Consider the following 13,736-nt stretch of genomic DNA (forward strand, 5'->3'; position numbering starts at 1 on the left):
AAAGCATTGTGTAATGTTGATACACTAAAATTATGTTATTGCATCAATATAGTTGTTTTGGAAATTATTATATTTCTGGGAAGCAACTTCAATGAATCTCCAAATGAATGAAAGAACACTCATTCCAAATGTACTCAAACCATTATTACTGTCAGAAAAAAAAAACTATTTCAGTCAACAGTTGTGAAATAAAAATTACTGGATTCAAGTGAAGCAAAAACATTTTCTTTTGAGTCCAACTATTCCAGACTCATTCATGGGAAACTTCTGTTTTGCCTGTTCCGCAATGCTCCATGTTTGTGTTTAGCGACTCACAGTGCGTTGAATAACTGATCCTCCCCATAGGCTATTGTAGCACCATCCAGAATGCTGAAGTGCTATAGGGAGAGTTTTCATAGGCTGGAATAGAGCTGTTATAAATGCATTAAGCAGCTTGTTATAAACAGCAGGTCAGAGAATGCTGCTGTTCTGTGCCAGGCTCAGCTGACGGGGAACTCTTCTCAAATAGTATTTTGTTAATGATCATTGGGAGCTCTCGTCTCCTCATTTCCCCTTTGCTGTGACATATGTAACCGCGGTGCTTATGAACGTACAGACCTTGGACCTGTTGTGGACTGAGCTGACCTCATTGTTTGAATTGTTTACTTTTTTTCCCCAGGGAGTCGAGCAACAGTTAGCTACGCTGTATTGTTGAGGAGACAATTGACTGAGAGAGAGAGGAGTGAGAGGGAAATGTCTGAACAACCGAGTTAAACCTGTGGTTTTGGAGTAGAGATAAAAGACTGTAAGCCCGACCAGATGTTTGTATCGTGTTTTGAAGTGCTCCCTTTATACAGAGAGTGTGGTATGGGAGAAAAGACAGCTCACGACTTCTCACAAAGAACAAAAGGGAAACATTAATGTTGGTGTATGTTCTTTGAATCATTGGGTTTCGCTGTGCAAAGCAGAGGAATCTTCTGCGGTTTTGAAAGTTTTGATAGTGAAAAAAGGAGCAGTTGCCCAGTATGGAGTAAGCAGAAAAGAGGCCCATTTTCCCAATATGACCTAGACAGCAAAGAGGCCCCACGTTCACTTCAGAATGCAGTATTGGTGAGTGTTGACATGAGGGCTGTGTGATATCGTTTTACGCTTCTCTCACACAATCGCCTGTCTCTTTTGCCTCCATTTTGAAGCTGTGTTCGCTAAAAACCATGGTTTGAGTTTTAGTCCTTTTGAAAGGTAACAGCTGTAACAATTCAAAGAACGCTGTGAATAATTTATGAAAATGTAAGGTACCTGAACTGAATACACTCCCACACATGTTTTTAACTGGCTAGAAAGAGAAGAATCTTCCAACTCACACTTTACATTTTATAATATTTTTCCATTCCAAAATCATGACTAAATAGTTTATCATCTCCGTGGTCTACCAGAAGACCCAAGGGAGCTTTAGTGCATGACACAGCCCTTCCCAATCTATGATACGTAACAGACAAATTCAAATCAGGACCTCGTAGCCAGTTCCAATGCTGATTTTCAATCTTTCTTCTAATCAAGGACTGATTTAGACATAGGACACAGTAGTCCAGATTTCCAGGCTTGAATTTGAATACCCCTGATACATAATCTCCCTCTCTCACTCTCTCTCTCTCTCTACAGCAGTCATATGTGTCCTCCAGCCACCAGATGGCACCCCCCAGTCCCAACACCAACAGCAGCAGCAACAGCAGTGTCGGGGGAGTGGATCAGCTGAGTAAAACGAACCTGTACATCCGCGGTCTTCACCCCGGGACTACAGACCAGGACCTGGTTAAGCTATGCCAGCCGTAGGTCTTCTTCTCCTACTTGCCCACTTTCTTTTACACGGGTAGGGTGAAGTTGCCTCTAGATGCCGATTTAAGATCAGTTTAGTATTTTCATCCTGGTGGTTAGGAGCGGGATGGGAGCGGGATAAACAAATCCTAGATCTGTGCCCACAGGTGAATTCTACCTGGAGCTCTTCAATAGGTGCTACTTTGCCACAAAGTGACTACAGTTATTACTGTCAGGCTACTTATATAAGAGCCTACCCTCAGATCAGAACTGGTTGACTTTGCTGCATTATGGTTGGCTATACAACCTACACGTGTTGCGACAAGGGTTGTTGTGGCTGGATATTCTAAACAGACTGGTGAGGCTCAGCAGGAGAAAACCAACCCCCCCCCCACACACACACAAAACACAACACATACAGTCAAAAAAGGCAGGCTTGCTTTCACTAACAAATAGCGTAACATCCAGCCCAGGCACCAGAAAAACCACACCAGGAGGATAATAGGAGGTAGGGTCTTAGGTGCTGGGGAGTGTGGGAGCGTGAAACAGAAACAACAATGTGGACACACACTGAGTGTGTCCCAATAATATCTCCTTTCTCCTGAAGCGTGCACTTGTTCACTACTTCCAACAAATCTTAAAGCATTGGATTGGTGGAGCCATGGGCTAGTTAAGAGTTTCCACCATATTTCTTATCAAATCAGTGAAGGGAAGTGACAATTGCACACTTTGGGAAGAAGGAGAGAGAATTGGTATGCAGACATAGCCTCTGTTAATAGCATACAGTTTGGATGCATTCTAATTATGTTTGGATAAGTGAAGGAGTGTAGAGTGAGTGACCTAGAGAGGACTAGGACTTCTTAATCGCTATTTAAAACAGAAAACTCGGACTTTACAGGGTAAAGCCTGGAGATTGACATCAAGTTGGAGAGGGAGGGGTGGGTTTGTGTAATATGTGTTGGAGTAGGGGAGGTGGGGGGCATTGGCGGAGAAGCGAACCTTGGAGGTGAAATGCAATTGACTGGGAAAAGAATAGCATGGCATGCTGGGTAAAGAATGCCACAGGCCTGTAAGTGGGTCAGAGTTAAGACCTTCTACCCCATCCGCCCCTCCCTACGACACACACACACACACACACACTTTACAACAACTGTTGATGAAGTTGAGGTAGGAGCAAGGTCAGAGAGTTACTGCCACACAACCTTTGAACTGTTCAACAGGATGCATGACTTTGTTAATGACAACACACAATATTTCTCTCTCAATTACAAAAGAGGGCACATCCCCACCAAAAAGTTAGTGGGCATTGAGTGTTTATGTATGGCCGTGGTCATATGGCTGAAGGTAGAAATGTCCTCCTATTCACAAATCTAAAATCCAATTACCTAACTTCCAATTGTAACCTTAAAACCTTTTGTGACTAGGGGGCAGTATTTTCATTTTTGGAAAAATAACATTCCCGTAGTAAATGGGATATTTTGTCAGGACAAGATGCTAGAATATTCATATAATTGACAGCTTAGGATAGAAAACACTCTAAAGTTTCCAAAACTGTAAAAATATTGTCTGTGAGTATAACAGAACTGATATTGCAGGCGAAAGCCTGAGAAAAATCCAATCCGGAAGTGCCTCATGTTTTGAAAGCGTTGCGTTCCAATGAGTCCCTATTGAGCAGTGAATGGGCTATCAACCAGATTACTTTTTCTCCATATTCCCCAAGGTGTCTACAGCATTGTGACATAGTTTTACGCATTTATGTTGAAGAATACCCGTAAGCGGCTACATTGCGCAACTGGTCACCTGATGGCTCCCAGAGTGATTCTCGCGTAAAATACAGAGGTAGCCATTATTCCAATCGGTCCTACTGAAAAACCAATTGTCCCGGGGATATATTATAGAATAGATAAACACCTTGAGGATTGATTATAAACACCGTTTGCCATGTTTCTGTCGATATTATGGAGCTAATTTTGAATATTTTTCTGCGTTTTCGTGACTGCAATTTCCGGGCGATTTCTCAGCCAAACGTGAAGAACAAACGGAGCTATTTCACCTACAAAAATAATATTTTGGGAAAAAAGGAACATTGGCTATCTAACTGGGAGTCTCGTGAGTGAAAACATCCGAAGCTCATCAAAGGTAAACGATTTAATTTGATTGCTTTTCTGATTTCTGTGACCAAGTTACTTGCTGCTAGCTGGACAAAATGCTATGCTAGGCTATCGATAAACTTACACAGATGCTTGTCTAGCTTTGGCTGTAAAGCATATTTTGAAAATCTGAGATGACAGGGTGATTAACAAAAGGCTAAGCTGTGTCTCAATATATTTCACTTGTGATTTTCATGAATAGGAATATTTTCTAGGAATATTTATGTCCGTTGCGTTATGCTAATTAGTGTCAGTCGATGATTACGCTCCCTCATGCGGGATGGGGAGTCAGAGGTTTTAACCAACAGAGGAATGAAAGAAGATCTGACTCTGTGTCAGAGTTTAGGGGAAACTTCATGTGTGGCTAAAGGCCAGGCTTTAGGACCCAGAGGTGGAAAGAGCGTATGGGAGCTGAGGACAGTCGAGAGCAAGAGAGAGAGGGGACAGGAAGGGGTGAAGGATCCAGTTACACTTTACACTCCACCCCAGTACTCTGTTAGGGCCAGCCAGTGGAACACCAGCCGCACTCGCTGACTGCATTACACAGAGACAGTGGAGGGCAGGACCTCTCTCTCTCTGACTAGCCGCAGTCTCCACTGGAGGCGTAGGTTTGAATCCCACTTCTGACATCCATTTTATTTCACTATCCTATACCATTGTACTGTAAAGTTACACTGCATACTACTAAGCAGTCCTTTAAATGTCCTATTCTACTGCTCTTAGTTTATATTGTAGGAAATTTGGGGGGTAGCCCCGACCGGGATTCAAACCTGGGTTCAGCGACTGTCAAGCCAACACCTTAATTAACTCTATTATGTTTTGCTATATTTTTCGATACTGTCCTGCTATACAGGACAGTCTGTGTCACATTAGACAGTCACTTCTCTAAAGTGCCACCATTTTGGTCGAATAGGCCTATGTTCATAAATATTTGCTGTGTTCATAAATATTTGCTGTGTTCATAAATATTTGCTGTGTTCATAAATATTTGTTGTGTGACCTCAAATTTTTATTTGGTAGCACCAGTGCGCTTAGAAAAATATTCACCCATATAATATATTGAACAGCAAAACTGAAGTTGTGCCTCTAGGTTTGGGAGCAAGCAAAGTTGTTACATTTGTTTATTTGTTTCATGTCCCATGAGCCCTGGCTGTTTTTACATTTGTATCATCATCAGAGTGGCGTGCCATAATCAGAGTGGCGTGCACTGTGAGCATGTTGATACGATACTTTGTATCATTTGACCTATAACCTGTGAGAGTGAAATTCAGCAACACTTGATGGACAGTAGAAGTTATTTGCTTCTGTATTGATAAAAGCAGGGGTGCAACTTTGGTTTTAGAAGTTGTTTTTTCCTGTCAGCCTACCCGACCACTCGGAGGCATCTGCATGGTCCTAAAGCACACTGTTGCCTTATTTTGTATCACATTCAATTATTAAACTGGGGGGGACAAAAATGAAATTTTGGAATGTGGACATGTGGGGGACATGTCCACATTCCAAAATTGCATTTTTGTCCCCCCCAGTTTAATAATTGAATGTGATACAAAATAAGGCAACGGTGTGCTTTAGGACCATGCAGATGCCTCCGAGTGGTCGGGTAGGCTGACAGGAAAAAACAACTTCTAAAACCAATGTGGACATGTCCCCCCCCCCCCATCCCCAGTGAAAGTTGAAATCCTGGATAAAAGTAAATACCAATTTTTTAGTCTTCACCTGGATTTTACTACGTGAAAAACAACGAAGGCTTTTATACATTTCAAAATTACTTACTGCTTGCCTATTGGTCTGATTTGTGTGTGTGTGTGTCTGTGTGTGTGTGTGTGTGTGTGTGCGCGCATGCATAATTACCCAGCATTAGGAAGTGTTTGTGTCTAAATGTTAGGGAGGTTACACAAAATGTCCAATAGTCACCCCCTCCTCATATGGTCTGATGATGTCATGTTTATGTGTTTTTGTTTTGAAGGTATGGGAAGATTGTTTCCACCAAGGCCATCCTGGACAAAACCACCAACAAGTGCAAAGGTGAGAGTTCAGAGTTCAACAGGTTGTTTGGTTCATGGCACAGATGCCACTTACATTTAACCTGGAAAGATAGTATTAGTGTCTAGTGTTGTGTTGTTGACTGTGTCTCCTTAAACAAGCTCATGGATTTATGGACTCAAACTCGATCACAACTGCATTATACAATATTCGATGGTATTAGGCTATATAATATAATCTTAAAGTATTAGTCTGGTTACAGGTCTACTAATATACTGTATAAATCTATAAATCCACTAAACTTTAGACATTTTACAGATTGTCTTTAGACTTTAAACACCTGTAGTTAATCTAACAACCATTTTGAATTACAATCTTACTTATCAATCATGAACATTTTGTACAAATATAAAAATGTGTGTGTATATGTGTTGTGTAGGCTATGGCTTTGTGGACTTTGACAGTCCGACAGCGGCCCAGAAAGCAGTGACCTCCCTGAAGTCCAGTGGTGCCCAGGCTCAGATGGCCAAGGTAAGACACACACTCATTTACATCAACTCCACACACACACTTTATATATTCACAGTCACACATGATCTGTTATAAACGTTTCTATTAGGAGTTCAATCACAATTTCAATGTGACTCCTTACATCCTCAATTTCTTAATTTCATTGCCAAACTCATATGAAAAAAATGCTATTGTATACTATGGTATAAATACTATAGTATTCACTGTCGTGTTTTTGCAGACTTTACTGTAGTATTCATTGTAGTGTATTTACTGTAGTATACTGTAGTATTTACAGTTAGCTATAGTATAAAGAAAACTATAAGAAAACTGTAGTATATACTATAGTAATTAATGTACTGTTTTGTGGATTGTAGTATACTTTAGTATTTACTGTAGTGTTTTTGCAGACTGTAGCATACTTTAGTATTTACTGTAGTGTTTTTGCGGACATTACTGTAGGATTTACTAAAGTGTTTTTGTTTTATTTTCGGTGACAAAGAAGTGGAGTCTTTCTCCTTCAGGAAACCTACTGGAGAAATACTAAAAGAGCAGATTTTCCATAACCTGTATGTAGGTAGGACTGTGGTCTGAACGGATAGTTCAGCGCTTCTGCCCTTTTCTAGAACTTGTAGGGAACATCATATATGATCTATACTTTGCATGTCGGTTTTTCACTTATTGGTGGCACAAATTGCAATATAGGGGAATGGGCAGGGTATATGCAAATGAAATACGTTAGTATTTACTATAGTTTAAAAAGGGTAGTGTTTTTGCAGACATTACTGTAGTATTGACTACAGGTTTTTTTTTGCAGATATTACTATAGTATTTACTATAGTATCCTACAGTATACTACAACATTGTACTACACATGATCGAGGGATACTACAGTGTGTAGTATACTATTCTACAGTATACTACAGTTTACTATAGAATTCTGTAGTAAGTACTGTAGAATTCTATAATAAACTGTAGCATTCTTTTTTATGTGGGAGTGTTCAGCGAACCTGAACTTTCAAATAATTTATTTGATTTGATGGTGAATTGACAGTTAGTTCTGCCAAGTTGGCATCTATATTGAACTACAAAAAGGAGAGACAGTGTTCATGCAAACACACTCCCTCTAACATTCCCAGTGGTTACAAAGGTGAGCTCTTATACTGTATGTTGTTATGGCCTGAATGGTGATAAGTGTTCTCTTGGCACCTTCTCAAGATCTTAGTTAGCTGGCAGTTGGCTGGGTGGGAGGGTAAAGAGGTCACAGCATCTGAGGAGAACAGGAAGTCTATCAGATGGAATGGAGCTGGTTGTTTCTCCTCTTCCCTCTCTTGACCCTTCCTCTCCTCTTCACCTCTATTCTCACATCTCCCCTCGCTCCTTTTCACCCATCCCTCTCTCCCTCTTTCACTCCTCCTTTGTGTGGCTAGCAATATGTGTGTCCTGCTAAGCGGCTCCTGCTGTGGGCCTTGTCCTGAGCTCTTTGTGTGGGTGTTTGCAGTCAAAGGGACTGTTGTGGGCCCATTAAGCTTATCCCTCTGTGCCTCTCAGGCCCCCCATTGAGAGGGCCCCGGGAAGGGTGCCACCGCACCCGCCGTCAATGGGACGGGGACAATGAGCTGGCCTGTGCCTGCCTGGGTTTGTATCTGGGCCTGACACTATAGGACTACAATCACTCCAACCCGGCCCTGCAACAGGGTCCAAGTCACTTCACTACTACAGAGCAAAGATGGAGCAGCACAGGAATTAATACACTAACTTCAGAATTAAGACGAGCCTTGCAACTGAAAATCAGGGTCCATCTAATCACTCCTCCTGCTACCCAGATATTGTATCCAAACACTCACTGTAATAGAAGTTAGAACACAATAGCCTAACTTGCATAAACAGTATACAGTGGCAAGAGAAAGTATGTGACCTTTTGGAATTACCTGGACTTGCATAAATTGGTTATAAAATTTGATCTGATCTTCATCTAAATCACAACAATAGACAAACACTGTCTGCTTAAACTAATAACACACAAACAATTATATGTTTGCATGTCTTTATTGAACACACCGTATAAACATGCACAGTGCAGGGTGTAAAAAGTATGTGGACCCTTGGTTTTAATAACTGGTTGACCCTACTTTGGCAGCAATACCCTCAACCAAACCTTTTCTGTAGTTGTGAATAAGACCTGCACAACAGTCAGGATTAATTTTGGACCATTCCTCTTTACTAAACTGTTTCCGTTCAGCAATATTCTTGGGATGTTTCGTGTGAAACGCTCTCTTGAGGTCATGCCACAGCATCTCAATCGGGTTGAGGTCAGGACTCTTACTAGGCAACTCCAGAAGGCGTATTTTCTTCTGTTGAAGCTATTCTGTCGTTGACTTACTTTTGTGTTTTGGGTCGTTGTCCTGTTGCATCACCCAACTTCTGTTGAGCTTCAATTGGCGGACAGATAGCTTTACATTCTCCTGCAAAATGTCTTGATAAACTTGGGAATTCATTTTTCCATTGATAATAAGCTGTCCAGGCCTTGAGGCAGGAAAGCAGCTCCAAACCATGATGCTCCCTTCACCATACTTTACAGTTGGGATGAGGTTTTAATGCTGGTGTGCTGTGCCTTTCTTTCTCCACACGTATGTTGCCTTTCCTTCCTCGCCTCCAGACCGTAGTCTGGACGGCTCAGGGGAGCCTTCACTTGCTAGCTCCGGGGCCAGGGCAATTTACAGATGCTCTGGGGAAATTCCCACATTTGGGGATCTTATCCACTGCTAATGACGAGTTAGTCTGGAATTCCACTGAAATAGTTCACTTTTATTAAAACTTGTACATCATTTGAGGTCTGAATGACAAAATAAAATAGTGGGCTATTGGAGCAAAAAGAGCGTTGCTCATAGTACGTACGGCTACATCCTCATCACACAATATTCCATTCAAAACCCGAAAGTTAACTTACTACGATACCCATAATGCACTTCAATGTTTTAAAGCTATACCCATACTTTATCAACACATAGCGTTGAATAATGGTAGAGACATAGACGATTACATAGAACATGGAATCCTTCCAAACAACTCAACTTTAGTTTCTTCTGTCCACAGAATATTTTGCCAGTAGCGCTGTGGAACATCCAGGTGCTCTTTTGCGAAGTTCAGACGTGCAGCAATGTTTTTTTAGGACAGCAGTGGCTTCTTCCGTGGTGTCCTCCCATGAACACCATTCTTGTTTAGTGTTTTACGTAGTGTAGACTCGTCAACAGAGATATTAGCATGTTCCAGATATTTCTTTAAGTCTTTAGCTGACACTCTAAGATTCTTCTTAACCTCATTGAGCATTCTGCGCTGTGCTCTTGAAGTCATCTTTGCAGGACAGCCACCCCTAGGGAGAGTAGCAACAGTGCTAAACGTTCTCCATTTATAGACAGTTTGTCTTACCGTGAACTGATGAACATCAAGGCTTTTAGAGATACTGTTTTAACTCTTTCCAGCTTTATGCAAGTCAACAATTCTTAATCTTGCGTCTTCTGAGATCTCTTTTGTTCGAGGCATGGTTCACATCAGGCAGTGCTTCTTGTGAATAGCAAACTCAAATTCTGTGTTTTTTATAGGGCAGGGCAGCTCTAACCAACATCTCCAATCTCGTCTCAATGATTATACTCCAGGTTAGCTGACACCTGACTCCAATTAGCTTTTGTAGAAATCATTAGCCTAGGGGTTCACATACTTTTCCCAACCTACACTGTGAATGTTTAAATGATGTATTCAATATAGACAATAAATATTCAATAATTTGTGAGTTATTAGTTTAAGCAGACTGTGTTTGTCTGTTGTTGTGACCTAGATGAAGATTGTTATGACCAATTTCTGCAGAAATCCAGATAATCCAAAATGCAGCATGGTATGTATCCATAATGTAATTTAATGGAAAATGAATACAAAATACAAAAGAACAAGAGAATCAAAATGAAAACCGAAACAGTCCCAAATGATGCAAACACTGAAACGGAAACTCAAAGGTGAAACCAGGCTACCTAAGTATGGTCCTCAATCAGGGACAACGATTGACAGCTGCCTCTGGTTGAGAACCATACCAGGCCAGAAATCCCAAATCATAGAAAAAAAAACATAGACTGCCCACCCCAGCTCACACCCTGACCATACTAAAACAAAGACAAAACAAAGGAACTAAGGTCAGAACGTGACAATGTTTCCAGTGTGTTGATTCTTTAACAGTGTGGGCCATACTGAGCGTTATCATAACTCCCAGCCAGTCAGTCGTCTCTACAGAGGAGTGTCTATGGGGCTAGCTTTGGGGCTGTCTATGGGGCTGTCTATGGGGCTGGCTGTGTGGCTGTCTATGGGGTGGCTATGGGGCAGGATATTGGGCTGGCTATGGGCTTTCTATACGGCTGCCTACGGGGGTGACTATGGGGCTGTTTAGTCGCTGGCTTGTGGGCTATCTATGGGCTGTCTATGGGGCTGGCTGTGGGCTTTCTATGGGGCTGGCTGTGGGCTTTCTATGGGGCTGCCTTAGGGGGTGTCTATGGGGCAGTTTATGTGACTGTTTATGGGTCTGTTTATGGGCTTGGTGGGGAGGGACAGGGAAATAATGGAAAGTGATATAAATCAACAGCTCTTTGATTTCTAGAGAGTCTTCCTTTCTGCGTACAGACGTCAGCTCACACTCACCACCAGCTCGTCACCATAGATGCATACTGAGCAAGACTCCGGGGTTGTGTGTCACCAGGGGAGAGAGAAAAAATAGAGAGGGAGAGTTGGATAAAAGGAGAGAAAGAGCAATGAAGAGATTCCATTTCACATGTGGTGTGCTTGGGTGTGGTCCAGACATAATTTGAATATCAGCATCAGAGGAACCGTTGAAGAGATGTTGTCCCCGCATGCAGAACAGGATTAGATAGATCAGTCAGTCTTATCTATATTATATGACTGGTCACAGTGCCACTGAGTTGTGTAACAAGGAAGTGTCTCCTTAACCACCAATGTGGTTTAAATCCCAGAAATGAGATTTTCCCTCACTTTGAATACTGGTTAATTTAAGGAGATTTCTATTTATTGTGAGGCCAACACAACGTGACATTGAGAAGTGTTTCAGGATGCTGTGTGTTGACATGCTTCCGTACCATAAATCCACCCAGGAATTCCTCATTGTCAGATCAACAAAGTGACAAGCATGGTACAACACCCAGCTCAACTCCTGCTGAACTGTGCAAACTGAGGCTGCGTCCCAAATGCACCCGATTCCCTATGTAGCGCAATACTTTAGACCTCAAACTGAAGCTCCAGTAGGCAGCTACCTGTGTTCTTCGGCTCTCCTGTCTATTTGACTTAGGATCAAGCTGACTCTTTGCTTATGAATCAACAGAGATAAGTGTGGACTTACTGGTCTGTTGAATGAACCTATATTTTGGCTCAGTTTCTGTACTAAAGGAGGGAGATGGAAATGGAGGGAACAGCGGGATGTAGTGCAGTCATATGGGGTGGTGTCACTTGTGTGGATGGTGTTTTTGACTGGTGGTGACGAGGTGTATGTGGATCTGTAATTTAGACTTGACTGAAATGCTAGCTTTAAACACTGTATCTAAACCTTAGCTCATATCCTCTCTATTACTCCCTGGGGCATGAACCTGGTAACCTGATATTTACTATCACATATCATAACAAGTTGTTGTTTCCTCATGCTCTCTCAAATGTTGCGTAAAAACGTTTGTGAGAGGGAAAGAGAGACTGTGGGAAAGACTGTATCAGGAGAGACAGAGAGACTATTGCATGAGACAGGGAGAAAAGACTGTGTACAGTCAGACACTTTTGTAGTTCCTCCCTCTATCTGCTCTCCCACTGTACCCCCCTCTATTTTCTTTGCTTTTCAATGCTCCTCATTCCCCCTAGTCTCTCCCACCCGCTCTAGTTTTCTCCTTTACCTCCTTCAGTTACAGCAGGTTGTCAGATAGAAGCACAACTCATATGAACAAACCCACTCCTCCCCCATCATTCAATTCTCCCCCTTTTCATGCCCTTCCTCCTGAATATTACTTGCCTTTCTCCTCTCCCCTGTTTGTTGAAGCTCCCTCTTCCATCCCTCCTCCCCTCCTCTCCCTGCATTTGGCCCAGCCCCTACTCACCCGGTTGCCAAGCTCCTGTTGTTGTGCTAACTCTAAACTTCACGCCTGGTTTCCTGTATGTTTCTACATGGTCTCACAAGGTTTCACTTTTGAGCTCTGGAATCGGAATCTTCTCTCATTCCTCTTTTATTCATTCTTCTGGTCTGGGCTCTTTTTCAGTCCTTCCACATTTCCACATACTTTTCCTGCATTATAATGCTTACATTTCCTAGTAGCTGAATGTGTTTTTAAAAGGTGAAAAGTGCTCTTGTACTCACAAAAGCACTCACATACAACCCACATTCAGTCATAAACCACTGACAATACTAATTTGTTATATCGTATATCTTTCATGACCATGACGTCACAAAAATATTTAACAGAATTTAAACAGTGAATGTAAAACCTCTTTGTTTGTGATTACACACTGTGAGTCTGATTTACCCTGTCTGTCTGTTTTCCTTATGCAGCAACAGGAGCAGGACCCCACCAACCTGTACATCTCCAACCTGCCTGTGTCCATGGACGAGCAGGAGCTGGAGAGCATGCTCAAGTCCTTCGGCCAGGTCATCTCCACACGCATCCTCCGCGATGCCAACGGGATCAGCCGTGGCGTTGGCTTTGCCAGGTACACACTACATGCTACACCCGTAGCATCTTTGGCAACGTGTTAAACAAGCAGCTAAAACTACATGTTACGATAGTAGCAGTGGTGTAGTGGAGGGTATATGCAGGAATATGGCATGTACCCACTTTTTTTATTGGGCATTGCGTATACTCACTTCTTAACCCCCCTGATGCATATCAAAGTAGTGTAGTGGAGGTATACGTTGTTTCAATGAAAAATACCTATGGAGCAGATCAGAATGTTTAGCTTAACATTTTGATAAACTATTATTTCTTCTTATTCTAAGCACAGCAATGTGCACATGGCGTTAGGCCTACAGTACGCATGCATGTTCCAACACGCGAATATTCCAAAATGCAATTTGTGGGAAAACACTGTTCTAAAATGCACATGTGAACGGTTTCATGGACAGAGATGGAAATATTCATTAGAAAATTTGAAAGAGGAGAGATTTAAAGATGCAACAACTATTATGGGTTGCTAATATGACTAGGATAATGCTTTTGGCTGCTAGACAATGAAATAAAGTTGATTTGACAACCAATAGAAGAGGAGAGTGAA

At 41.9% G+C, this 13,736-nt stretch overlaps 1 protein-coding gene across 2 annotated transcripts in view; it reads left to right on the forward strand.

The window, feature by feature from the left end:
• LOC110528194 (RNA-binding motif, single-stranded-interacting protein 2) overlaps positions 1–13,736 on the forward strand; it is a 65,117-nt gene that overhangs the window by 19,574 nt on the left and 31,807 nt on the right. For both annotated transcript variants that reach the window (XM_021610055.2, XM_021610054.2), the window contains exons 2-5: positions 1,639–1,805; positions 5,908–5,966; positions 6,364–6,455; positions 13,018–13,175. In XM_021610055.2, the coding sequence (XP_021465730.1) occupies positions 1,639–1,805; positions 5,908–5,966; positions 6,364–6,455; positions 13,018–13,175 (476 nt within the window). The remainder of the gene's footprint in view (positions 1–1,638; positions 1,806–5,907; positions 5,967–6,363; positions 6,456–13,017; positions 13,176–13,736) is intronic.

This window comes from Oncorhynchus mykiss, chromosome 7 (assembly GCF_013265735.2).
Source record: "Oncorhynchus mykiss isolate Arlee chromosome 7, USDA_OmykA_1.1, whole genome shotgun sequence".
Classification (NCBI taxonomy): Eukaryota; Metazoa; Chordata; class Actinopteri; order Salmoniformes; family Salmonidae; genus Oncorhynchus; species Oncorhynchus mykiss.